This window comes from Protopterus annectens, chromosome 5.part0 (assembly GCF_019279795.1).
Source record: "Protopterus annectens isolate FY-2018-M chromosome 5.part0, PAN1.0, whole genome shotgun sequence".
NCBI classification, from domain to species: domain Eukaryota; kingdom Metazoa; phylum Chordata; order Ceratodontiformes; family Protopteridae; genus Protopterus; species Protopterus annectens.
This window is the reverse complement of record NC_056735.1, coordinates 215,039,291-215,064,412: the sequence shown is the minus strand read 5'-3', so window position 1 is coordinate 215,064,412 and position 25,122 is coordinate 215,039,291. Positions and strand designations below refer to the sequence as shown.

General features: G+C 38.6%; 1 protein-coding gene across 1 annotated transcript in view; it reads left to right on the top strand.

The window, feature by feature from the left end:
• TYR (tyrosinase) overlaps positions 1-23,275 on the top strand; it is a 390,102-nt gene extending 366,827 nt beyond the window's left edge. Inside the window, exon 5 of the mRNA XM_044072204.1 lies at positions 22,968-23,275. Coding sequence (XP_043928139.1) covers positions 22,968-23,194 — 227 coding nt within the window. The 3' untranslated portion in view covers positions 23,195-23,275. The remainder of the gene's footprint in view (positions 1-22,967) is intronic.
• The last annotated feature ends 1,847 nt before the right edge of the window (positions 23,276-25,122 follow it).

Below are 25,122 nucleotides of genomic sequence, written 5' to 3'. Positions count from 1 at the left end.
TGTGGTGTGATAAGAGGAGAGTAGTGAGAGGTTGATATTGGTGCAGTTGAGTAACTGGAGAGTGTTTAGAGAGTAAAGGTAGTGGGAAGAGTGTGTTTGAAGAGAAATGGTAAGAGCACAAGGTATGTTTAGAAAGTAATGGGAAGAGGAAGAGGTGTGGTTAGAGAGTAATGGGAAGAGGAAGGTGTGTGGTTAGAGAGTATAAAGGTAGGACCCCTGGGGGTGGGTGGGAATTGGGGGTAAGGAGGGGAGCGGAGTGAGCCCGCAGGGCGAACGGAGCAGGTAGAAACAGATACTGAAGCAGTTAACGAAAAACAATCAGCTAGGCTAAGTCTGGTGGTAGGTTGGAATAGAATAGGGGCTAGAAAGGTGTCTGTAGTCTGTAGATATGGAGGGGAAAGGGAAAAAAAAGAGAGAGGACTAGAAAGGTGTCTGTGGACAGTAGAAATGAAGGAAAAAACAAATGAGGGCTAAATAGCACTTCGGGGATTACTGAAGTTTAAGAAATTGAGTTAAGTAGTTGATCATGAGAAAAAGGGTAAGAGGAGATTATGCCTGGAATTATGGTGCCATCTAGTGGACAGTTCAAGTATGGCATGCTTGTTTGAGAGTGAGTAAAATTGGTAGACTGCAGTAGTAAAGTGAGAAAAAACAAGGGGGGTATCTATGCAGGTAGGAGGAGTGAGATAGTGAAGTTAAAGAAGAAAGGGGAGCAGAGGCTGCTGGCTGTCATAGCTCAGGACTGGCTGTAACATTTATGTTAGTAATATAAATTTATAACAATATAAATCAAGTATAACACCTAAAATTATATATGAAATACAACTCGTAAAAAACAAACAATATGTTTATATTCTAGTGTGTATATTAACACATGCTTAATTATAATGCAAATGGAAAAATAAAAACCTATTAAAAGGATATTAAAAAACGAATTACTAATAATGAACCGATTGTAAATTAGATCAACAGTCTCTCAAGAGAGATATTCGATAAACATAACAAACAATATTTAGACTTTAACAAAAATGAACATTCCAAATAAAAAAAATGTTTATGCCTCTAAAAAGCTGTCAGAAAGGTAGGTTTAACTCTGCTAAGTAGCTTCTTTATGGTGTTAGTTTGGATAGGTTTAAAAGAGAAGTTATCACTGGTTTCCATGGCTAGTGTTAGGATGGTAAGTGGAGCTTTACAGACATTCTTAGAAAGTGAACGTACAGAGGTAGTAAAGAATGCATTAAATTGTGTGGTTATGCTGTAGTAGTGACTGATGGGGCTGATGTTGATTGTTGGCCAGGCTGAATGATTTTTTTTTTTTATTGCTGACAAGATTTTTTGTGAATTATTATGGTGGTTTAGCTGAATATCACTACAGAAGTTTTTTTGTCCAATTTGACTTGGGTTTTAGCTTTATTTCTAAGATTATGATAGTGGTCACGTTGTTTTGGTTTTTGTTGTCATGCCGTTGGGTCCAGGCTTTATCCCTTTTTTACCATAGGTTTGTTGGTTTCTTTTGTTAGCCAAGGAGCATAGTTTGCTCTAATTCTTATAGTTCTGCATGGTGCTATTTTGTTCAGAATGCTGAGGAAAGTACTATTAAAGTATTCCACTGCAGTATCTAGGGGAAGTGTTTTCAGTGGGGTCCAGTTACAGATATGTAGGAGTGAGTTAAATGTTTAAAGGTTAAAATCAGTTTTGTTTTGAATTAGCCAAAAGGTGGTATTTCTGAGGGGATGAAGATGTTGCCTTAGTAGGTAGGTTGGGAGGTGATCGTTGATGCTGTCAGAGAGACAGCCTGATTGAATACTGTGAAATGTTCTATTAGTAAGGATCCATCCAGTATAGATTGCTTTCTGGTGGCTTTGTCAATTCTAGTTGGAAATTGTATAAGATGGATAGTGGGATTGTCGGAGTTGCAGGTGAACCAGTCAGCATTAAAGTCACCCATTATTATGGTTTCTTGAGGGAATGATAAGAATATGTAGTGAAGAATTTCCTCAAATAAGGCAAAGGGGAATATGAATACCTATGATGTTGATGTATTTGTTGGGGTTTATTTCAAGTTTAGTAAATAATAGTTCAGTATTGTTGAAAATTAGGTTGTGTGGCTCTATGCGTTTTAGTTTAAGATTTGATTTATATATAATGACTACTCCCTCTCCATGTTTGTTTGTTCTGTCTAGTCTACGTATATTATACCACGAAGGTAGAATTTCATTGTTGGTAATATCAAATTTTAGCTAGGTTTCTGTTAGGTTAGTGATGTCACTGATACACTGGCATGGAGTTCATGTATCTTATTGAGGATGGTCCTTACTTAGGTTCATGTTAATAAATAGAAGGTTGGATCCTGTGGGAGAGATGGTTATTGCTCTGAGGGGTTGCAGAGTGGGTGAGTTGGTGGACTGTTGCAGACATTTCTGATATCCGTTGGGACTGAGTTCCACATTTTAGTAATATACACAGAGCATAGACAATGGAGAGATTTTTGGATATCTGACTGAACACAAGGTGTTGATTCAGTGAGCATAGCTCCCTGTGGGATGTGTACCAGTTTAATAACTGGCAGATGCCATGGCATGTGTTTGGGGTATATATTATGTTGTGGGCAGTCTTAAAGTGACTGAAAGCAAATAGATTAAGTAGCTCCAACTAGTTAAGGGACTGAAGTGCAAGTTGTTGATACGTTAAGGTAACACCGTTACTTGCAGACTTTCTAATTTTATTAGAAAACTGTTCCAGTCTAGCTAACTAAGAAGATAGTAAATTAGTGAAAATTGATGAGGAATATAGGAAACTAGGGAGAAGATTGTAATCTTAATTGTATATTATAATAATCACTGAAACAATGCATTTAAACAAGTTACTTCCTCACAGAAATCATTCAAAAATGTTGGCTGGATGAAGTACATGTGACAACTGATACTCATGTAACTCGCATTAAATGCCATTATTGTTTTACTGCAAACATAGTAAGGGAGTGAACAATGTTCAGTTATTTATCTGTAAATATCTACTTACTTTTTATTTTGGGGGTTATGTTCAGCCTTTCAGTATCCTTCTAGCACAGCGAGTATGAAAACATAATTTCACTAGAGTAAAAGCACATAATGTTTTGTATGCCAACAGTTGGCCATTGTATTCATTTGGCCACTGGGTGTCAATATGTGTATATATGTGAAAAGTTTGGAAACCTTGTTGCTACCACTGATCGATAGTAACTTATAGGCACAATAATAATATTGCATAACTGTAAGAAAAATGTAATCCAGTTGCCTTTGAGAATCATTTTGCTACTGTTTCCACCAAATAATCTCATGCTCAGGAAGAATTTACTCAGGTAATGTCGACTACCACTTTTGAAAGCAAATTGTATTAAACATTTACAATAGACTTGGTAAAGAAAGTCAACAGAGTTCATAGGGTGAGCAGATAGCTAGTTCAGCCCTGTATTCAACTCAACAACCAGGTGCTGACTCAGAAAGTACGAACACTCACTTTACTACATAACTGTCCAATACTTATTTATTTTCTTCCCTAATATAACCCCTTTCTTAGGGACATGATGTAACCTTAATGCAGGTAATTAACCAACACACTTTGAGCTGTGAGGGGTACAGTGTGCCAGAAATACACTAGAATATCAATAGTAGACTGAATTCTGACATGAACAGGTCACACTGAAGAGACAGATGCAACTCCCAGAGACTGAAACAAGCTACCAGTTCGCATGAAACAGAGCCCCTCCCTGACCCTCTTCAAACGCAACCTAGATCAATGGATGGGTGACCAGAGATTCATTACTGGGGTGGTGCCTATGTCCCTCCTGGACAGCGGAAGTCAGTATAAACTACAATAGACCCTTACCTCTGCAAACTTCACTAACCTAACCATCGACAACTAGGACAACTCAGGATAAATGGCTAGGCTTGTAAGGCCTCTAGGGCTGTTAGTCTAGGAACCTCCTATGAACCTATGAATTACTCTGTCAAGTTTCTTGCCACTCTGCCAACTGTAACTTCTAGGCATATATGTTTTATTGATAAATCTTATAAATCATCTAAAATGAACTGAATTGCTATGCCTTTTACATTCTGGCAAAAATACTTATTCTGGGAAGTTATCTGTCTAAGCCCATAATTTATTTGAAAATCTCTCTTCAGACATCTAATAATTATAAATGAAAATATTGCTCCCCTTTTCCTTCCCTTGCCCATTGTAATGTTTCTGTGCATCTCCTGATAACAATTACATACCACTAGACCCCCCCCCACTTCATCCAGAACCAGGACATTTTTTTTCTTTAATGTTTTAAGTTCACTTTCAAGAAACAGTCCCCCATTAAAATGGGGATCATAGACTGATACCATAAACATGATATGCTAAGCAATAAAATCCTTAAGGTAAACTAGGACTAGCACGAGGCATTCACTGATAAAGTGGCAAAGGCCTTACTTCATATAACAAGCTAATCATATTCTCAAGCTTGTCATAGGGATGTATCTTGTCAGGTGATGACTAAAACTACAATTTTACATGCCATGGGTCTCTCATTCAATACCAATCAACATTCTGGAAGTAAGGCAACAACTGAAAGGAAAGTATCTTTTTCTAATTAAAAGACGCCCAGGCAGTATTTCACGCAATTACATTTCCTTTAGCTTTGTATAGCTCCTCTATATTTTCCTGCCTTTGTAAACCTTAAGTGAGATTTCTTGAACAATTCTTAAGACACAAAACTTGATGAGTGATGGCAGATGGGAAGAGCATTTCTATATTATACAGTCCATATATTGGAAGACCATTTGCATTACTGAGAGCTCTATGTTGCTGGTTAGTGATAATGTAGGACTGTAATCCAAAATCTATTTAGGAATATTACTAGTTTGATCAGTGCCAAGTTTGTATGGTTTATAACTGCTATGAATTTAACACCTTAAAAAGCATTTGTAGAGACAAATCTATTCCAAAACATTCCTCCTCCACAGATGCATATAGTTATTCCCTTGACTGGAGTCTATGCCTAATGTATGCTCTCTGATTTTATTCTCCATTCAATAAATTCTTTCAGAGTGCATTCCTAGTCCATTGTCTGAAGTACCTACCTACATGATAAACTCCTGTTTATAACCAAAACTGGCTGGTACAGGGGGCTCTAGTCAAGGCATCTTTGAACTTCCGGAATGCCTGCTCACAAGCTGGTGTCAACATAACCTTGTCTGGTCTATATTTTTGGGAGTGGGTAAGGTCTGGAACAGAAGTGGCCATGGAGCTGTAGTACGGGATACACTTTTTATAATATCCCACTGCCCTGAGGAATGCCCATACCTGCTTTTTGGTAACAAGGGTAAGCCATGCATGAATAGCCTCCACCTTTGGCAGGCCCTAACTGAGTTTTTCGTTCCTGTCTGATATTTGTTTTGGGGCGTAGGAACTGTTGGATTCCTAAACTCTATTCAGATTCAGCATCTCCTTCAGGTCCTTCTCCATGGATGCTTAGCTTTCTCAGTCATCCTGTATGGAGCCTGTTTGATTGGCCATTGAGTTTCTGTATTCATATCACACTCTACTCATTGGGTACACCCTGTCTTGGCAGTCAGCATCCCCCAAACTCAGACACAAAAAAACATCAAAAAACAGGAGTTGAAAATAAAGTCTGTACTTATTGAATGTGTATTTGCACAAATATAAGTGGATGTCTTCAGAATGATACAGTTACTCATATACTCCAATTTAAACAACTCCTTGATATCATGATGCTGTCACATATCTGATACATTTAAAGGACTGGGATAATAAAGACTGTATACAAAAATAACTATAACTCAATTTTAAAAATATATTTACATAGTGTGTCTATTCCTCAGTGTTTTTCCATTAAGTCCTTGACTTCCAATCTGTTTTTATTTTTAAATTATCCTCCCTGAAGTCAACTGGAGTATGTTCTAAAACACTGAAATAATATTTTTACATCCTGCACAGTCCCTTGTAGGTTTATATTAGGCATTGTTGGCATCTTTATGTTTGGTGGAATAAACATGTGCCATAACTTTTTTCAGAATTTTTTTGTAGCCATTGCAGTATAAAAACATGTACAAATGGAGAGCATAACATTGCAAAAAATGGCAGTAGAATTGCTGGTGAGGTGATAAGAAATCTCTAATATCGATGTTCAGATTTCCTGGAGCTGCGTAAAAGGTAGCTGTTGTGACAGCACAGTCTCCTCCTCTAATAGGCCAAATCATGCCTCAGTGAGATGACCTGCTGCCAGATCCCCCTGTAATTCATGTTGTAACCCTCGGCATACCAAAGTACTGTTACTCTCTACATACCAAAGTACTGTTACTCTCTACATACCAAAGTACTGTTACTCTCTGCATACCAGAGTACTGTTACTCTCTAGCATGGTACAGTTTTGTCACATTGATAGGGTACACTTTCTGCATCATACTTGGCAAATCTACCATATAATTGACATCCCAGCCTTTCTCATAACAATGTAATGACTCTCATAAGCTGCTTGGAGATTATTTTGTCAAAAAGGAATTTAGAGCCATTACCTTTTGTCCAGCTATATTTTAGGGTTTCATTGTATAACTCTCAACTGCTATGAATTATGTGTTGACCCATGATTTTAGCCTTTAGAGTTATCCTTTTTCCTCCTAGAATTAATGATGTTTCTCATAAGGTAAGACTTGTTTATGGGTGCATATCTTACTTAATAAATAAACTAAGCCAATACAAAAATTGCTCATTACTACCTATGTAGAGTCTACAATATAAATACCTTCTGCTGTGAAAAATAAGAAAGTGTTCCTCTTTCTGACCCTCTGCTATGATGATTATTAATACTTGGAGGTTCAGAGATATTGATTTGATTGTGTGACAAACTTATCTTACATACTACTTATATCTGTGATTGTCCTAATTCTTACTGGAGCTTTTCTCCCTGGGCCCCCTGTGAAAATGGGTACCATTGTCAAGTCGGAATTTCCTGGTAAACAAATGTCAATCAATCCATCAATCAATCACTCAGTCACTCACTCAATCAGTCAATCAACAAATCAATATGCCTCACTGTCAAGCCATAGCCGGACCATTTCTGCTCTTGCTATGCTTGTGTTATATGCTCTTAAGCTAAGTTTATGAGCTTCCTAAGTTTAGTCTTGAAGTAATTCTGCACAACCTCTAAAAGAGAATCCATGTGGAGCTCACATTCACCCTTCCACTCATCATGAATTAGGTTAACAGATCCACTCATCCTGTCATGTTACTGTAGCTGAAATTGTTTGGTGAAAGAATGTAGTTTTTTGGAGCACATATCTGTATGTAAAGAGGCCCGACAGGTACTTTTCCCACTCTTGCTCAAACTAGTTCGTGAATTCTAACAGCATGTTCTTGAGAGCTAAAACCAATCAACTAAGCCATCTGCTGAGCATGACAGAGATCATTTTGAAATTCTTTACTCCACAGGTCTTTAACGTGTGGGTCAGGAAGTCTAACATAAAACTAGCCCTTTGTCTGTTGGTATTTCCCAGGGGAAACTTGGTCTGCCACAAAATTCTAAATAAGTATTTGAGATATTAATTTGAGAGGTCTCTGAGAGAGACACAGCATTCTCTATTCTGTCTTGGACCTGACAGCAACAACAATAAAAAACATTCACCACATCTGCCTTGCTCTTAAGTAAGTTAACTAGGGTATAGTAATTCTCTTAGATTCAGTCAGGAATATAGTGAAGCATAGTTTAGATGTTTATTTATTTGAGACTGTCCTGCAATGTTGTTTTAAATATTTCCTGTGGTTTTGAACATTGATGTTACTGTGAATATATACTGAGTATGTTCTTGTTCTTTCATTATTTATTATTAAATATATTTAAACCTTTCATTGTGGCTGACCTTTGTAGAGCTATTTAAGTTTTGAGAGTGCTTGCATATTTATTTGGTGACACCGTGGGCCACTCCTAATAGCCTTGGTCTTGGTCAAACTACTATTTGTATTAATATTAACATTACATGGTAAGGGCCTTAAAGTAGCTGATAAAGAGTTGACTGGTGGCAGTAATAACTATCTTATAGTCTGGGCAAAAGGGGGTATAACTAGTAAACCTGTGTGTGAGTGTGTGTATGTGTGTGTGTGTGTGTGTGTGTGTGTGTGTGTGTGTGTGTGTGTGTGTGTGTGTGTGTGTGTGTGTGTGTGTGTGTGTGTGTGTGTGTGTGTGTGTGTGTGTGTATGTGTGTGTGTGTGAGCTACTTGGGCAGGGACATGAAGCACTGGTTGGACAAAACGGGTGCTGGAGGTCTTGGCTTGGCCACTCAGCTGAGATCTCAATGCTATAGCTGTGCTAGTGGGGAGTCTTACTAGGGATCTGGAGAAAGAGGGAGAAACCAGCCCCAGACTGACTGTAATCCCTGTGTGCTCTTAACGGAAATTGCCATTGATGCAGAGAGCTACATCTGGAAATACTGTTTGTGTAACTTGTCATCCTCCCAGTGTACGTCCCCCACTGGTGCCAGTGATCAGGACTGAGGCTCCTTGATTACTGGTCCAGTGGAGGGTCATCACACCCGTGATGATTATTCAGTCTAAGATTTATTCACCTGGTGAGACCTAATGAATAGTCTGTGCCACTAGAGTATATACTTCCTTGTGGTATTGTGGCAATTGCAAATAGTAATGTTTGCAATTACAAATATTGCCTTATGAAAATTAAAAAATGAGCCACTAGCACAATCTCAAAATTCCACCCCCCCCACACACACACACACAGATTGTTGTAAATGTCCATTTTACCATGGTGATAAGTGCAAAACTGGTGTTGGAGTTACATCAATTCTGTGGGCTTTGGGGGATTAATGACCTAATTACAACCCAGGTGACCTGGATTCAATAAGTGGATCAAGCAGTTAATGGAACTTGCATACCCATACTTTCTTGGGAGGCAGAACCAGCCATATACAGCCACAATCCATCACAGAAGGGTGGACTGTGGGTTAAGCAGAATAAGTTATAAAGTGATGGTAGCTTTCAGTGGAAGTGCATGGGAGGCTGAAAATACAATGGTCAGGCATTGTGGATTTCAGTGATGTTGCAGATTCAGTGGAAATATGTGGAAAGGTGCAGCTACAAGAGGCAGGCATTGTTGGCTTATGTGATTAATCAGATCATATATTTTTCCACCAAGGTGTTTGCTAGGATAATATCAAGGGCACAATCACTCCTTTTGTTTCCTGAATGATGGCCCTTTTTCACAGATCATACCTCTGTAATGTATTGGAGACCTCCCTAGTATAGATGAATAAGTGGGTTAGGTCTAGTTTGGAGAAACTTACTGGTCAGCAGGCACAGTGTAAAAAACACATAGAAAAAAAATTGGTGATGGTTTCAATGTAGCCCTGTAAACTGATCTTTTTTCCAATTGTTTATGGCAACTTAAATGTCATCTGCTTGATTTTATTTTTATATCATTATTTTTTGTGACCTACTTACCATAAAGTTTTGCTGTATTTATTTTATATGAAGTATGATTTTCGAATGGAAATTAAATGGCACTAACCTTTCCTTTACTATACGAAATGGGGATTATTGATAAGGGTTTATAGACAATAGTCCACCATCATTAACATTAAAAACAGTCTGCAAGCTATGCATATGTGAGTCCAGTTATATCTGTACTGATCCTGAGAAAAACACATGGAAAGACATTTGTGGAATGTGTAGGTTCAGGGAGCTGCAGCTGGGGTGATTATGCTTGACAGGAAAGTTTTTGCCAAATGGTTAATTTCCTACAATATGCCTTAATTGCTCTGACAGTTTAACTAGCAAAGTAACTTCCTCAAAAAATAACAGGGTGTTATTAATTTTAGTAGCCTTTTTTAAGCCATGGTATTGAGGGTCTGGAGTAGTGACACCATACTACTGTTAAATTTGTTTTTAAATGTCCTAATTTAAAATGTATCAGTTTTTTGAGCTAGAGTTAAACAATGATTACATATGTTAGTAAAAATATACAGAGATTGTCCATTTCATGACACATGTAAGCTGTGCCTTTCGAATAATGATTTTCCATAAAATACCCAAATGGCTTGCATCACTGATTCATTTTGAAAGTTAATACTTCTCTTATTAAGTGGAAAAGTATAAAATAAGCCAGAGTTACAAAACACTGATCTTTTATTTACATTATATTTTTAAAAATTTGAGACTTAAACATTCAACTGTTCATGTCTTTTCATGTATGGCTTTTGCAATGAATGCCAACTGGATGTAATGTAGCTTGAATACAGCAGCAAACCTGGCAGAGTTTCAGAATAGATGTCGAGGAGCACAAAAAACTAGAATTGAGTAGTGAAATACATTTTATTTATTTATTTATTTATTTACATTTGTTGACCGGGAGTGTCCGACTGGACGTAGGTCCATTTTCAGCAGAGGCCTGGGGAGAAAAGCTCCACAGTTAAAATAAACAGACAATAGTTACATTGGATTACATAGTGATTAACAATTTGATTAACATAGCAATTAATTGCAAACATATTTACAGATGAAGAACATAGTACATCAGTAGGCAACTAGAATTTGTATCTGTGAAGTACATAACAGACATTAACAAATGTTACAATAAGAAGTTCCTGCTGTATAATAAGTACTAGGCTTATGAGCATCTGAGCTTGCTATAATCAAGGTAGTTAGTGAGGTGGAAAGAAAGGTAGTGGTTGGATGGGGTGGGTGATATTAGAGTGGGAGTTGCAAGTACATAGCCAGCATGTTTTTACGTGCGCTTTTAGTAAAGTTTTAAAGTGGGTGCATGATGGTACGGAGGTAATTGTGGGTGGGAGGGAGTTCCATAATTTGGCTATGGCGCAAGAGAATAGTGCTTCACCAGGAGAGTTATTGACTTTAGTGATCTGCAAATGATTTTTGTTGCTGGATCTTAGTGGTCTGGTTGTGTGGTAGGGTTGGAGTAGATTCTGGAGGGATGGGACATTTAGTGGATGGTTTACTAGTTTGTGGGCGAGTGAGATTTGATACCATTGAAGGAGGTGAGGAAGTTCAAGCCATCCCAGTTCAGCAAGTGAGAGACAGTGGTGACTACGGTAGGATGCCCTTGTGGTGAGTTTGGTGATTTTGTTGTTGCACGTCTCTAGCTTGTTTAGATCGCATTGCCTTAGGTTGGTATATATTGGAGAGGCATAAAGTAGGGTGGAGATAAGGTGGGAATTTGCTACTGAAATCTTTGCTGCTTTGGTGAGAAGTTGCTTATTTCTGTATAACACTCCTAGTTTTTGTGGACTTTTTTATGGTCATGGATATGTGAATGTCAAATTTTAGTTCATTGTCTATTTCCACTCCTAGCAATTTGGTGTGTTCTGTTGGGTATATAGTGGTGTTGTCTTTTGCTGTGATGTTAAAGTGAGAGTTGTTTTGAGTCTGTTTGGTGGGTTGGAAGATGAGTAGTTTAGTTTTGTTTGGGTTGAGTATTAATTCAGCATCGGATAACCAAGTTTCAACTGAGGAAAAGGCTTCCTGTGTGACTTTTTTCAGTTTGGGTAGGGACTGGGCTATGCAGATGATGGTTGAGTCATCTGCGTATTGTATGAGTGTGCCATGTTTGGTGGCAGAGGCTAGATTATTGGTGAAAACAGAGAAGAGTAGGGGTCCAAGGATGGATCCTTGGGGAACCCCTATGGAGACAGGTAGTTGGGGAGATATGTCATTCTGCCATACAACATATTGTTGGCGGTCAGACAGGTAACTATGAAACCAGATGGTGACTGATTGAGAGAAGGATAGGTTATTGAGGACGGAGATGAGTAGTTTGTGTGGGACCATGTCAAATGCTTTAGATAGGTCTAGGAAAGTAGCAGAGGAGAGATAGCCATTGTTTTTATGCTGAAGGATAGTGTTAGTAAAGGAGAGTAAGGCAGTGGTGGTGCTATGGTTTGGTCGGAAACCATGCTGAGTACTGGAAAGGAGGTTATTAGTAAGGAGGTAGTCTGAGACCTGAGAGTGCATGCATCTCTCTAGTATTTTGGAGAGTGGAGAGAGAATAGCTATGGGGCAGTAATTGGTTAGTTCTGTAGAGGGGATGCTTTTGTGGAGGGGGAATTATATGTGATATTTTCCACAGTGTGGGAATGTAACTTTCTGACAGAGATCGGTTAATCAAGATAGATACTGGGTAGGCCAGAGCATCAGCTGTGATTTGTAGGTATTCACTTGGGAGGTTGTCTGCTGCTAATTTGGTGGGCTTAAGTTTAGTTAAGAGTTTTTTTTATGTTGGATGTAGGTACAGGAGAAAAAGAGAAGGCAGTGGGGAGATTACTAGTTGAAGGTGTGGGTTGGAGGGAAGGGGGGTTGTGTTGTTTAGATAGTGATAGTATGGTTTGTGTGAAGTGTGCATTGAATGAGGTAGCAATATTTTCGTAGGAGTGAGGGATGTTAGGAGGAGAGGTACTGACTTTACCTGGGTGGAGGATGGAGTTTATGGAGGACCAGAATTGTTTGGGGCTGTGTTGGGAGGAGTCTAGGGCAGACTGGTAGTATTGGAATTTGTCCTGTTTTATTAGCTTTTTGACTCTATTGCATAGTTCTAGGAATTTCTGTCTAGTTGAGGGGGTTTTGGTTTTGCGCCAGTGCTCCCAGGCTTTATCCCTGTTTTTCTTTTCTGACTTAGGGGTTTTCTGTAGCCATGGGGAGGGTTGTGCTTTGGTTCTGGAAAGTCTTATGGGGGCACGGTAATTAAGGATGCTCAGGAAGGTAGTATTAAAAAATTCAACTGCGTCATCAAGGCTGAGGTACTTCATAGGATGCCAGTTACATTCTTTGAGGGATGAGATGAATGTGAGTGGGTTAAATTTTAGTTTTTTACGTATTTAATGGTAGATGATGGGTATAGCTTGGTATAGGTATTTTTTGAGTAGGAATGTTGGGGAGTGATCACTGAGGCTATCTGATAAGCAGCCTATTATATATGACTGGGGGCTCTCCAATCCAGGGTACTGTGCTTGCTGGAGTTTTTATTTATCCTGGTTGGCGACTGGACTAGTTGGGTGAAGCCATGAAGGTTTACTTGATGGGTTGGATGGTTGCCAGAACAGGATTGCCAGTCAGTATTGAAATCACCTAAAATTATAGTTTCTTGTGGGAGATGGTGGGTAGACCAGATGAGGAGGTTTTCTAGTGGAGGGATGTTTTGGCCAGGTGGGAAGTAGCATCCAATTATGTTGATGGTTTTGTTTTGGTTTATTTTGAGGTTGGTATGTATTATTTCTTCATTGCCTATTTGTGGAGCTGATGATTTTAAGATCTGGATGTTTGGATGTTGTTTAAATATTATAGCTACACCGTCTCCGTTCTTGTTTAGCTGAACTACTCTTAGTATGCCGTAACCAGTATGGAGTATTTGCTCACTGGTAATGTGAGGTTTTAGCCAGGTATCTGTCAGGATGACTATATCTGGGGAGTACAAGTCTATGATGGCATGGAGTTCATGGACTTTGTTGGATATACTTTTAATATTTAGGCTTAGTAGAAGGAAGTCACTTGGCTTTCTATTGGCTGTGATATGGGAGAAGTTGTGGTTTCTAGTCTGATTATGAGGATTGGAGTTGGAGATGGTAGGGCCAGGGTTGGGGTGGATGTCTCCACTTAGGGCTAGTTTTGATATGCATGAGGTTATTAGTTTTCTCAGTTTTTGAATGTGTTTGTTTATTAGGGAAACTTTATGATTGTGCTCTGTGGGTAATAGGTATGGTGGGAGGGTTGCTATGTTAAGTTGTAGGGATGCTTTATGTTTGAGTAATATAGTTGGTAGAATATGTGGGGGGTGCATAGGGATGTTTCTTGAGTTGGTGGGAGGGGAGCTGAGTGAGGGTGAGACATGAGTGGTGGTGTGAGTAGTAGTACAGTGGTAGTGGTTGAGTGGGGGAATGATGGAGCTTCGGTAGGATGTAAGATATGCAAGGAGAGTGCATGCAGTGAGCATAGATAAGGTATGCTTGTACATGTTAGTTGAAGAGGTGTGATAGTAGTGGGAAGATGGAGGAGGTAGTGTTGGGTTAGCACTGTGGTTGGCAATTGGAAATATGGGAGGGGTTTGTGAGTGTAATAAAGGTAGGACCACTGGGGGCGGGAGGCAATAGGGGCAGGGTGGGGAGCGAAGCGGGTAAAGACCCTATTAGTAGCTCTTATAAGGGGGCTGGAAACAATCAGGTAACAGAGTAAACTGATAAATGAACACATGATAGTGACAAAGGGTGGTTTTAGTTATAAAAATGGTGCCTGCCACAGGTAATATTTATTAACTTTGGGATTGGCTTAAAGTAATAAACAGGGAAGGGGGAGGGGAAAAACAAGGGTGTGAGCAGGCAGTTCTTTTGTACTGCTGCTAATGAGCCAAAGCAAAGACAAGTTTGTGTTTAAGAAACAATCAGAATTGACCAATGACTGCTCTAAAACTGTAAGTCATTTCTTAACCATTTCTCAGGTGGAAAAACAGGATAGCCTTGCATCAGTAGGCTACTGTGGTCTCAGTTTAAATTACCAAACACACAGTATTGAACAGTTATGGATACTATTTGCTAACAGAAGGGAATAAGCGAGAAAGTGGAAGATGAGTGTGTGTGTGTGGGGGGGGGGGGGCTGCTTACAAGGCAAAGCAGAGTGCTCTCCAGGGGAAAATGAATATTGGCTCAAACAGGTAGACACATACTCAAAGTTAACTTTAGCTGTTTACATATTGTACATATAAAATACATATTGTAGACACCACATTATTTCCTCTGCTTTGTTAAAAGCGTAAATGCTCTTTGAATTGCAAATAAAAGGTCTGAGTGAAAAATGTCTTCCTTTCATTTAATGGGATTTATTGCAGTGCTTTAGTCTACATAACCCAGTGAACTGTTGCTATTAGCCTTGCAAATAAATAATGAATGAAGAAAATAGCTGTTCATTTTAATATATAGATATAGGTATAGTAACAGATATATCTGCATTTATGGGCATTTCTATCTATTTATCAGTGCATAAGCACACACACACCTATACATATATATCTATAAATATCTCTCTCTCTCTCTCTCTCTCTGTATATATATGGATAACCTTCATTTCATTGACAGCTCATCTCACTGACAACCATATCAGTAAGACCAATTCACTGAAAGTTCATTTCACTGAAAACTCATTTCACTGACAACTCATTTCACTGACAACTCATTTCACTGAAACTCATTTCACTGACAGTTATATATGGCCTGTTCCCCACTGTAGTGCGATCCTGGAGTTGGAATATATAGTAAGGGGGGGTGTGGGGGGCACAGCACCCCACATTGGGGGGGGAGTGAGGGGGCAACCCCCCCACATATTATAAATGTTTTAAACTATACAGATGGATACTTACAAGTGCAATGAATAAATGTTTTGCAAAAAACAATGCACAACCAAAGTATGTGGGGGGCTTTGCCCCCCACATCCCCCAATGTGGGGGCTGTGCCACCCACACCCCCCTTTACTATATATTCTAACTCCAGGATTGCACTACAGTGGGGAACAGGCCATATATAACTGTCGACAAAATGAGTTTCAGTGAAATGAGTTTCAGTGAAATGAGTTGTCAGTGAAATTAATTTTCAGTGAAATGAACTTTTAGTGAATTGGTCTTGCTTATTTGGTTGTCAGTAAAATGAGCTGTCAATGAAATGAAGGTAACCCATATATATATATATATATATATATATATATATATATATATATATATATATGGGTCTACTGCTTTACATCAAAAATACACTTCTTCAAAATAGAGCAGTAGACCCTACCCTTCAGCAAAAGTCCACTTAAACAAAAGTGCACTTTTGCTGAAGTTTAGTTCCCCAGGCTACCCCCCCCCCAAAAAACATTAAAACATGTTTTTGCAGGGGGCAACCCTGTGCCCCCCACACCCCCCTACGTAAATATACCAACTCCATGATCGCACTACAGCGGGGAAAAGGGAATATTCCCATTCCACGCTGTAATGTGACTGCCGAAGTCAATGTTGGAAGTTTCACTACTTTGAACAAGTGGACTCGGTGAAGTGGGGTTCGAACATATTAATGGATCCCATATATAGATATATATATATATATATATATAAATATATATACAGGTGCTAGAAAATGGGCTATCATGTGATAGGCTGACAGCTACTTAATCAATCAGATATGGTTAACTAAGTAAGCGATTGGCAGGTATGGTATTGCGCAGTTTGTATTTGATGTTAACCTGTGTTTGTGTGATCTCAGAGTTAGTATATAATTATTAGGTGGTGTGGGGGGATGTAAAAATTATGTTTTCAAATTTTTTTTAATATAGATTTTATCGATTTTGCTTGCACCGAGGCTGTTTCTTGGGACATGCGTAGTAATGCGGCACATACAATATTTTCTACCTTTTGTGGTCGATATTTTTGCAGCTGACCTTTCGGTGTTTTAGATTAAATGTGGTACACCCATACACACAGACACACATCTCTCTCTCTCTCTCTCTGCATATATATATATATATATATATATATATATATATATATATATATATATAAACACATATAAATTATATATACGTATATGTGTGTGTTTTTATTAATAAATAGATAGATAGATAGACAGATAGATACAAATGTGCATAAACACACCCACGCAAAATAACATGTGCATTCATAAATATATAATATACAGTTATAAAGTAGGACAAGGAGTCAGCATTTGGTCTTGGCTTAAAAAATCCATTTTTCCATTCTGCAAAGCAGGAGCAGAAACAACTGTAGCTGTAGGCAAACATTCACTTAGGGATTTCAGTATGAAGTATCCTGTGCGTGCTTGGTAATTTAATGACTTAGCTGTGTATAAGAAACCATCTTTGATTATGTCTGATACTGGAACAAAAGACCTTTAGAGACCGCTGCTGCTGAACATAAGCCTATTATTTTTGTGCTGAACACACAGACTGAAGTTTATGTTGTCATGTCATAATGAATCTCTTATGATATAGTAAGCATTCCTTAATACACGCCTATCCAGGGAATGCAGTTTTTTATGAGCATGGTTTATTAATTACCCGCTCAGCCATTTTATATGTTTGCACAGGGTATAACCTGCTTTGGTTTAGCTATATCTCCTGATCCCTTGTGGCCCATTTAACAAATTTCTGAAAGCCATTCTATTCATAAATGCCACAAATTGTACTTATCAAATTTACATCTTGCTTCAGCTATAGAAAATTGCTCACATTCCTGACATTTTTCACATTTACACAAAGAAGAGAGGTCTAAGTTTTGATAAGCAAAAATGACAATCAGAACTCGTGTTAGAACGAATGTCCTTAGCTACAATACGTAATAGTTCAGTATTACTGATCTTGCAGCTAAGGCTAACCATCATAGTAAGGTGTAGTGTCTGATATTTCCAAATGTGCATACACTATTATAAGAAAACTGAAAGAAATGGCTTACCTGGTAAAAGGGGGTGCAGTGAAGTCTTAAATTCTGCCTCAACTATGCACTTGGTTTGAAGTTGATCTAGTCTCAATGTCAGGTGATAAACCTGGCTAGTGTGCTGTCTGAAGGCATTCTTTTAATCATTTTCCATTTCAGGATCACAGAGGAGTTGGCGTCTTTGCTAGCACTCAGTCAGAAAATGGCACTGAAACTAATTTAAACAGTGCCGGAGGAAAATGAATTGGAAGTATCACTGGGTGGTATAACATCTACCATAAGATGTGCTCAGTGATATATGACTAAATGAACGCCACGCTATCATTCCAAGATGTAATTAATTGACATGCTTAAATATCTCTTAACATTGGGCCCATGTGGACAATTATTCATGTCATCGATGGGGAAAGAAAGTGAGTATGTAACATAATTGATGCTAGAGTCCGCACAATTTTATTGTGGTTCTCATATGCTGCTCTTTTGTTTAGTAAACGTACATTTTCTTCTTTCTTTCATTGATTTTTTTCTTCCTCATAAACTGTTGTTGAGGTGTTATAAGCTATAATAAAACACTGACAGGTTCTGTTTTTACCAGTAGCATTTCATCACTAAACCAGTTAATTAATTTCAGACGTCACAGCATAATTTCTTTTCACCATTCATTTTTTAATGGGGATTAAGAAGGGTGCAGCACTGATGCAGTGAGATCCAACGTGGTGCTTACAGTTCACAAAAAACAGATACATTTATGTTATCTGTTGTCTCTACAAATGCCATTCTCCAGTAAAAATTGTCTTTTTTTTATAAGGATCTTAACTGCAGTTTGCAGCAAGAGTAACTAAAAGCAATTTAATAGAATGGTCAAAAGATTCATGTGATGTACCCAGTTATCCATATTATGCAACAGTTTATTTAAAAAAATGACATGATCAGTTTACTGAATTAGCTAGTGAAGGTAATTTAAAGTGTTTTTGTCATAAAATAATTTATCTAAAAATCAAGCATTCTTGAAACACGTGCATTCATACTGTAAATTCATTACGGATTTTTTTTAATTACTGTTTTTAAACAAACAAGAATGTGTTTATACTTATTTCTTCTTAGCCTCTGTGTACTAACTGCACCTGTTTAAGTAAAACTAAAACCTCACAGAGTGCATTCTGCAGATTTCCTGTGATGCAGGACCAGTATATGGAGAACTAAATAATTAACCTTTCTGAGCCTTCTCAGTGGAAGATGCATGCGTATTTGGCAGTCTCTAGAGACAGCTTTTGTAACTAAATTGTTAATTAATGTATTTGACATCATTTTTGAGATATACTAATGCTTATCCATGTAGAATCACATATAGTCTGCTTAGCATTAATGCTGAAATTATAAGACATTAATTTGATTCAGTGTTGTTGGCTTAAGAAATCCTCCCGCCAATGTAGCAGCTCAGTAGAATGGCACCTGAAAATAATTACGTCTTATGTTTGGCAGTGTGTGCCCATTACTTTGTAAATTAATATGTTTAGATATTAGCATTTCAATTCAAAATGAAATGTGAACAGAAGCCAGCAGGTTAGTTTAGCAGCTTGCAATAGCAAAGGGCAGGCATTAACTCTGTAAGGCTGAGAAATGCACGTATCCACAAATCTTGCTTCCTTGCCCAGCACTGTTGAGAGTAGAAGAAATGTTATATTCAGTTTTGTGAACTCGATCCCTGATCACAGTACAAATGCTGCAGTAAGGATTCTGAAATTATATGTTGGTTTGATGTGTATGCGTGCATGTTTATTCATAGGTGTGTACTACACTAATGGCTACAAGAGCCTTTTTAAGCATAGCCATGCATCCCAAATCTCTGATAAGTTCTGTTACCCTTGGAAAGTGTAAGCAGGGGCTTGCTTGATGAAGCATTTACAAGCAGGGTCCTAGGAGATAAACCATTTGCAGGCTGCCTGTGTCCATTAGAGACATAGGTGAAAGATCAGGGATGAATTTTCTTTTCCCCATCTAACTGTCCAATTGCACTTGAACTGAATTAAGGAGGAAATCTATTTCATATTGATGGGGAGCCTGTTCCAGAGAAGGATAGTCTCCGGAATACAAACCTATTTCTCCAGTAGGTTCTATTTATATCACATCCAAGGTGTAAGTCTTTAGAACAGGTAATTCTGGTGCTGTTTATTTTGCAAATATGCAGGAGGTCCATCAGTATGTGGTCTGACAATCCTTGGATGCCAGGTATAGATCTCCCCTCAACAGCCTGCAGGTGACAGAATAGAGGGATATTGCTTTGGGGCAGTCCGCAGAGGGCATGTTATTTATGCAATTAATTCTTTTAGTGAGGAACCTCTGTGGACGTACCAATTGTTGGATGTGCCTGTTTGGGTACTTACCAAAAGGGGCATTGAAGTCAATGAAATGTCTGATGAATGCTAAATATAGTGGACTTGGATGCCATACCTTTGTTTATAAGATGAACATCATAGAATGATTTCCTCAATGCTGCAGGCATGTGAAGGTCAAAGGCTAGATTACTGTCTGCTTGTGTTCCCAAAGTGTCTGACTACTGGACTGAGTCTTAGAGGTCTGTTGTCAATATGATAGTTATCAAGGGTGAATGGCTTCCCAAAGGATACTATTATGCATTTCCTGGCAGTTAGTTTTATTTCATGGCTCTGTCAGCAGTTACTTGTGTCAGCTCTTTGTGGAGAGCATTATTGGAGATTGGGGATATTGTGTCTGCGCCTAATTTGCAGTTGTCTGCAAATTTGGTCAGCCAGAGCCTTAACTTCAGAGAAGTAGATGCCACAGAGACATCAGTGGTGACTGGCCTTATTGTAAATTCTAATGTCCTGTTCTTTACATTACTGAAATACTGAAATAATAATTTGTTTAACATTTATCTGCAAAAAAAAAAAAGGATGTGAACAGCAGCAATGTGATTACTGCTTGAGGTAACAATAAGAAGGCAGCATGTGTGTGTGTGTGTGTGTGTGTGTGTGTGTGTGTGTGTGTGTGTGTGTGTGTGTGTGTGTGTGTGTGTGTGTGTGTGTGTATATTTTTGGGTGTATTAAGAAAATGTCTTTTTATGAAGCAAGGACTAGTCCCAGCACCACTCTGATTTAAATTGATGTGTTGGCAATCGGACTCGCAGATGAGCCATTTCTGATTTCATACAAGTGTTTAAGAATAGGTGCCCTCTCTTTCCTAATTGCTTATTGAATGTAATAAATACTAAGGGTCAGTTCAGTACTGATAAATCCTGGGATCTGTGGCTATGAAAAGTACATTCTGCTCACACGAATTGGTCCATTGATATAACAGGTGTGTGAGTCATCTCTATAAATATATACTATGAATCTAGGGTGCTGCTGCATGCCACAAGCCTGGTTTTCAATACCATGTATTGCAAAATGTGCAGACTTATCTTAAGGACTCACAGAATTCAGCTGACCTTAGGCAGAGGGCTTATCAGTGAGCTCTGCAATCAAGAATTTCAGTTTGAATCACAGTGGCCATGGGAGTGTTTTAAAGCATATGGTTTTATTTAGGTTGAAATATGATTATGTTGTCACAGGTGTTATTTGTGTCCACTGGAAAAAAATAAGTAGAGTGTTTTTTTTAAATATAATACCCCACAATCCTGAGCCATGGATACTAAGTTGATAATGAAGTCCTTATCGTATTATATATTGTGCTATACTTGCCAATGTGAAGTTTACCTTTCCTTCTTTCTTTCCTGTTCTACTTATTTATTGCTTTGAGGTGTTAAAAATACTGTCCAGAGTCAACATGCTATGTGAGTGCAGACTATCACAAAACAATGAGAATTCTGGTTATGTAACCATCTCACATCTAAACTGTAAAACGTCCTGCCTAGTAAGGAATTTATTGATGAGTGACTTGTGTGTGTGTGTGTGTGTGTGTGTGTGTGTGTGTGTGTGTGTGTGTGTGTGTGTGTGCGTCTGTGTGCGTCTGTGTGCGTGTGTGTGCATGTGTGTGCGTGTGTGTGCGTGTGTGTGTGTGTGTGTGTGTGTGTGTGTGTGTGTGTGTGTGTGTGTGTGTGTGTGTGTGTGTGTGTGTACATGTGTGTGTGTGTATCAGCCTAAGGTAGCTATAAGGCTGAAGGTACTAAGTCTAGTGTAAGAAAGGCGTGCTTTTTTCTATAATATATTTTTTGCTTAGAAACCATGCAGGCTGGACTTGGTGTTATATAATAATGAAAAGTGAATTGATATGTACATGTATATGTACTGAATTAAAACTGTGTTTTCATTTTTCAACTTAACTGCATACATATATCATAAAAAAAGCAAGTTCATATTTTGTAAGCAGTATGTTGATCTTAACCGGTAGCTGTTTTATTATAGTGCATGGAGCACTGCTATTATGCACTGATATTTGGTAAAGGATAAACTTGTGAAGAGCTTCCCTAGCATGAGATACAATCATAAGTAGCATGTAGACTTGCTTATGAACATTTTTTTGTCTATCCCTAAGCACTGTTATGATTCGGTCGAAAGCTAAGGACAGTGCCAGCAGGCAAAGTGCAATGACAGAAAGTAAAACGCCAAATTTGTTAGATGTTTACACTACCACATTTGTAACCATAAATGTGGCAGAATAAGCATCTAACAGATTTAAAAAGCTGTTTTTGCATTCTGTTAAAGGGGCACGTCATTTCTGCTGTATCTCTCAACTGTTCCTGATTTTGCAGAACATCCCTGATTTTGTATTATATTTTTGCCATTTCCCTGATAAAAATGTTTCATTTTTATAGATTGTACAAACTGAGAGATCTGCAGCCAAGGCCAATAGCACATTATGTTATATCCTTAGGGAAATATATTCCTGGAGCCAGAAAAGTTTATATTATACCTTTACAGATCTCTGGTTGTCCTGCAGCTGGACCATGGGGTCCATTTAAAAAGCCTGCATAGGAAGAAAGAAATTATGTTAGCTGGGAGGGTAAAGAAAAGAAGGTTAACAACATAATAAAGGAAATGAACAGTGAGGAGTATGAAAAAAGATTAAAGGAGCCAAATCTGTTATCGCCCAAGTGCAGACAGCAAGGGTAGCCGTGATGTGTTTGCAGGGCATATAGGGACAGAGTGACGTCATAAAGCTCAAGGGGAAAGATAGAACATAAAGCTTTGGGCCCAGATTTCCAGGCTGAGCATAAGTTCAACCTAAACATTAAAAAACACTTTGGCTGGAGACACAGACATATAGAATAGATTTTCTGGAAGGTTGCAAAACTTGCTGTTTAACCAGTTCTACACATATATTTTTTGCAATAAATCAAAAATAGTTATCTGTTCTCTCTTCAGATTAGCAGCAAGTCTGTAAAGCATAAGTGAATGTTCTTCAACATTTATAAAATCTGAATAATATTTCTTTTTTACATGCATGCATAATTTGGTTACTCCTCCAGCTGATCATATGTGTAGCAAATCATGCTGAGTTTACCTCCTTATCATACTTTACTTTTTTCTTGCAGCACCTGAGTCTGTCGAAGCAGTCCTGACTCGCTACCTAGAACAAGCTCGACAAATATGGCAATGGCTGGTTGGGGCAGCAGTAGTCGGTGCAATAATAGCAGCACTAATTACCCTGGGTGCCACCTTGAGCTGTCGCAGAAAACGAAGGAGATGGTCAGAAGAAAATCAGCCTTTACTTGACTCCACTAAAGAATACCAGAACAAAGCTTATCAAACTACTCTGTAACAGTAGAAAAACAATAATTACATCTTTTTTGAATGGAGCTTACTAACACAAAATAAAAATGGGAGTACGCTGACATTTTAATTCTGTCTACAAGACTGAATGCATTAAGATGTATATTTTATTTATTTACATTTAATAATTGTGAGTTTCTGAGTGTTACTCATTTTCAGTGAAGCCTTTGGGACAAGAACTCCAAGAGTCCAAAATGTAATATCTACATGGTGGATAATACAAGATAGAAACAGTCTAGATTTGTCTCGCCTCTATAAGGTCTTTAAACCAGCCACACACTAGTGTCTTCCATGGCATGAACTTCATGTGTGGGCATTTGAGTGTGCCCGGACATGCATTTGTGTGCATGTGTGCATATGAATGTATACAGTGAATATAAAAAGTTTACACACCCCTGTTAAAATGCCAGGTTTTTGTGATATAAAAAAAATGAGACCACAATAAATCATTTCAAAACATTTCCCACCTTTAATGTGACCTATAACCTGTACAATTCAATTGAATAACAAACAAATCTATTAGGGGGAAAAATATAAAAAAATGTACAATAAGCTGGTTGCATGTGTGTGCACACCCTTAAACTATTACTTTGTTGAAGCACCTTTTGATTCCATGGCCTTGCAGATCAGGATAGTTAGGCTGATGCGCCTGTAATTGCCTGGGTCGGTGGGGGCTCCACCTTTGTGTAGAGGGGTGACAGTGGCTGCCGTCCATTCTGCTGGGATGAAGTCAGTGCACAGGCTTTAGTTGAATAGGGTGCCTAGTGGTACTGACAGCTCTTGCCTGAGTTCACGCAGGACACAGCTAGGGATGTTGTTGGGTTCCACGGAAGTTGTATTTTTTGCCTTTGAGAGGGAATTAATGACCTACTCCCTGGTGATGAGGGGAGGGAGCAGGTGTTGGGGATGTCCTGGTTTACTGACTGGGGGGGCAGGTGGGGTGAAATTTTCACTGAACTTGTCTGCCAGCAGGTTCGCTGTATTGATGGCATTTGTGTATGTAGTATTCTTGACCACTAATTCAGAGCAGATTTTGGCATTACCTTTGATATTGTGGACATATGCAAAGAAGGCATTGTGATTGTCCTTAGTGGATGTGGCCAATATGGACTCGAAGTTAACCTTAGAGGATTTTACTAGTGACCTTATTTGTTTGTTCAAAGGAGGGCTTGCTTCCAACTTGGCATCTGATCCTTCTTGGTCCTGGACAGCAATTTTTTCCTTTTATTATAAAATCTGTTTATTGCTGCTGTCCACCTAACAGGTTTACTCTTCCTTGAGGAAGATGATTTGGTCCTGTCAGGTATTGCTGAGACCCTGCGGCTATATAGGTGCTCATATTGATTTTGGTGTAGGCTTGGACATTAGTGTTTGTTCCAACTGAAGAGATGGTGGCTGTGAAGTTGCTTATATTTGCTCTCAGAAGGTTGTGGTCAGCTTTGGAAAAGTTTTTTTTTGTTCGACCCTTGCAGGGGGGGGGGGCAGCAGAGATAGTGACTTTGAAAGTGATTGCTTTCTGGTCGGATCTTACGAAGGAGGATGACACTGTAGGGGTGCTACAGTGGCTACTCATGTTGGCTAGTACCAGATCGAGGATATTTTCACCTCTTGTGGGGGTGTCGACCAGCTGATCCAATGCATTGGCATTGACGAATCTGAGAAATGTCTGGGCATTCGTGTTTGAGCTAGAATAGGTCTTCCACTATGGTTGGGTAGTTAAAATTGCTCAAAATCAGGGTAGAGGGTTGCATTTTGATGGATTCAAGTAAGTCCAGATAGGTAGAGTGGGCCACCTGAGTCATGTTTGGGGGTCTGTAGCTAGCTATGATTTGAATAGGTGTTTTGTCAAGAGTTAACTGCACCTGGAGTGTCTCCTGTGCATCATACTGTTTGACCAGACTGCAGGTGTGTATGTCT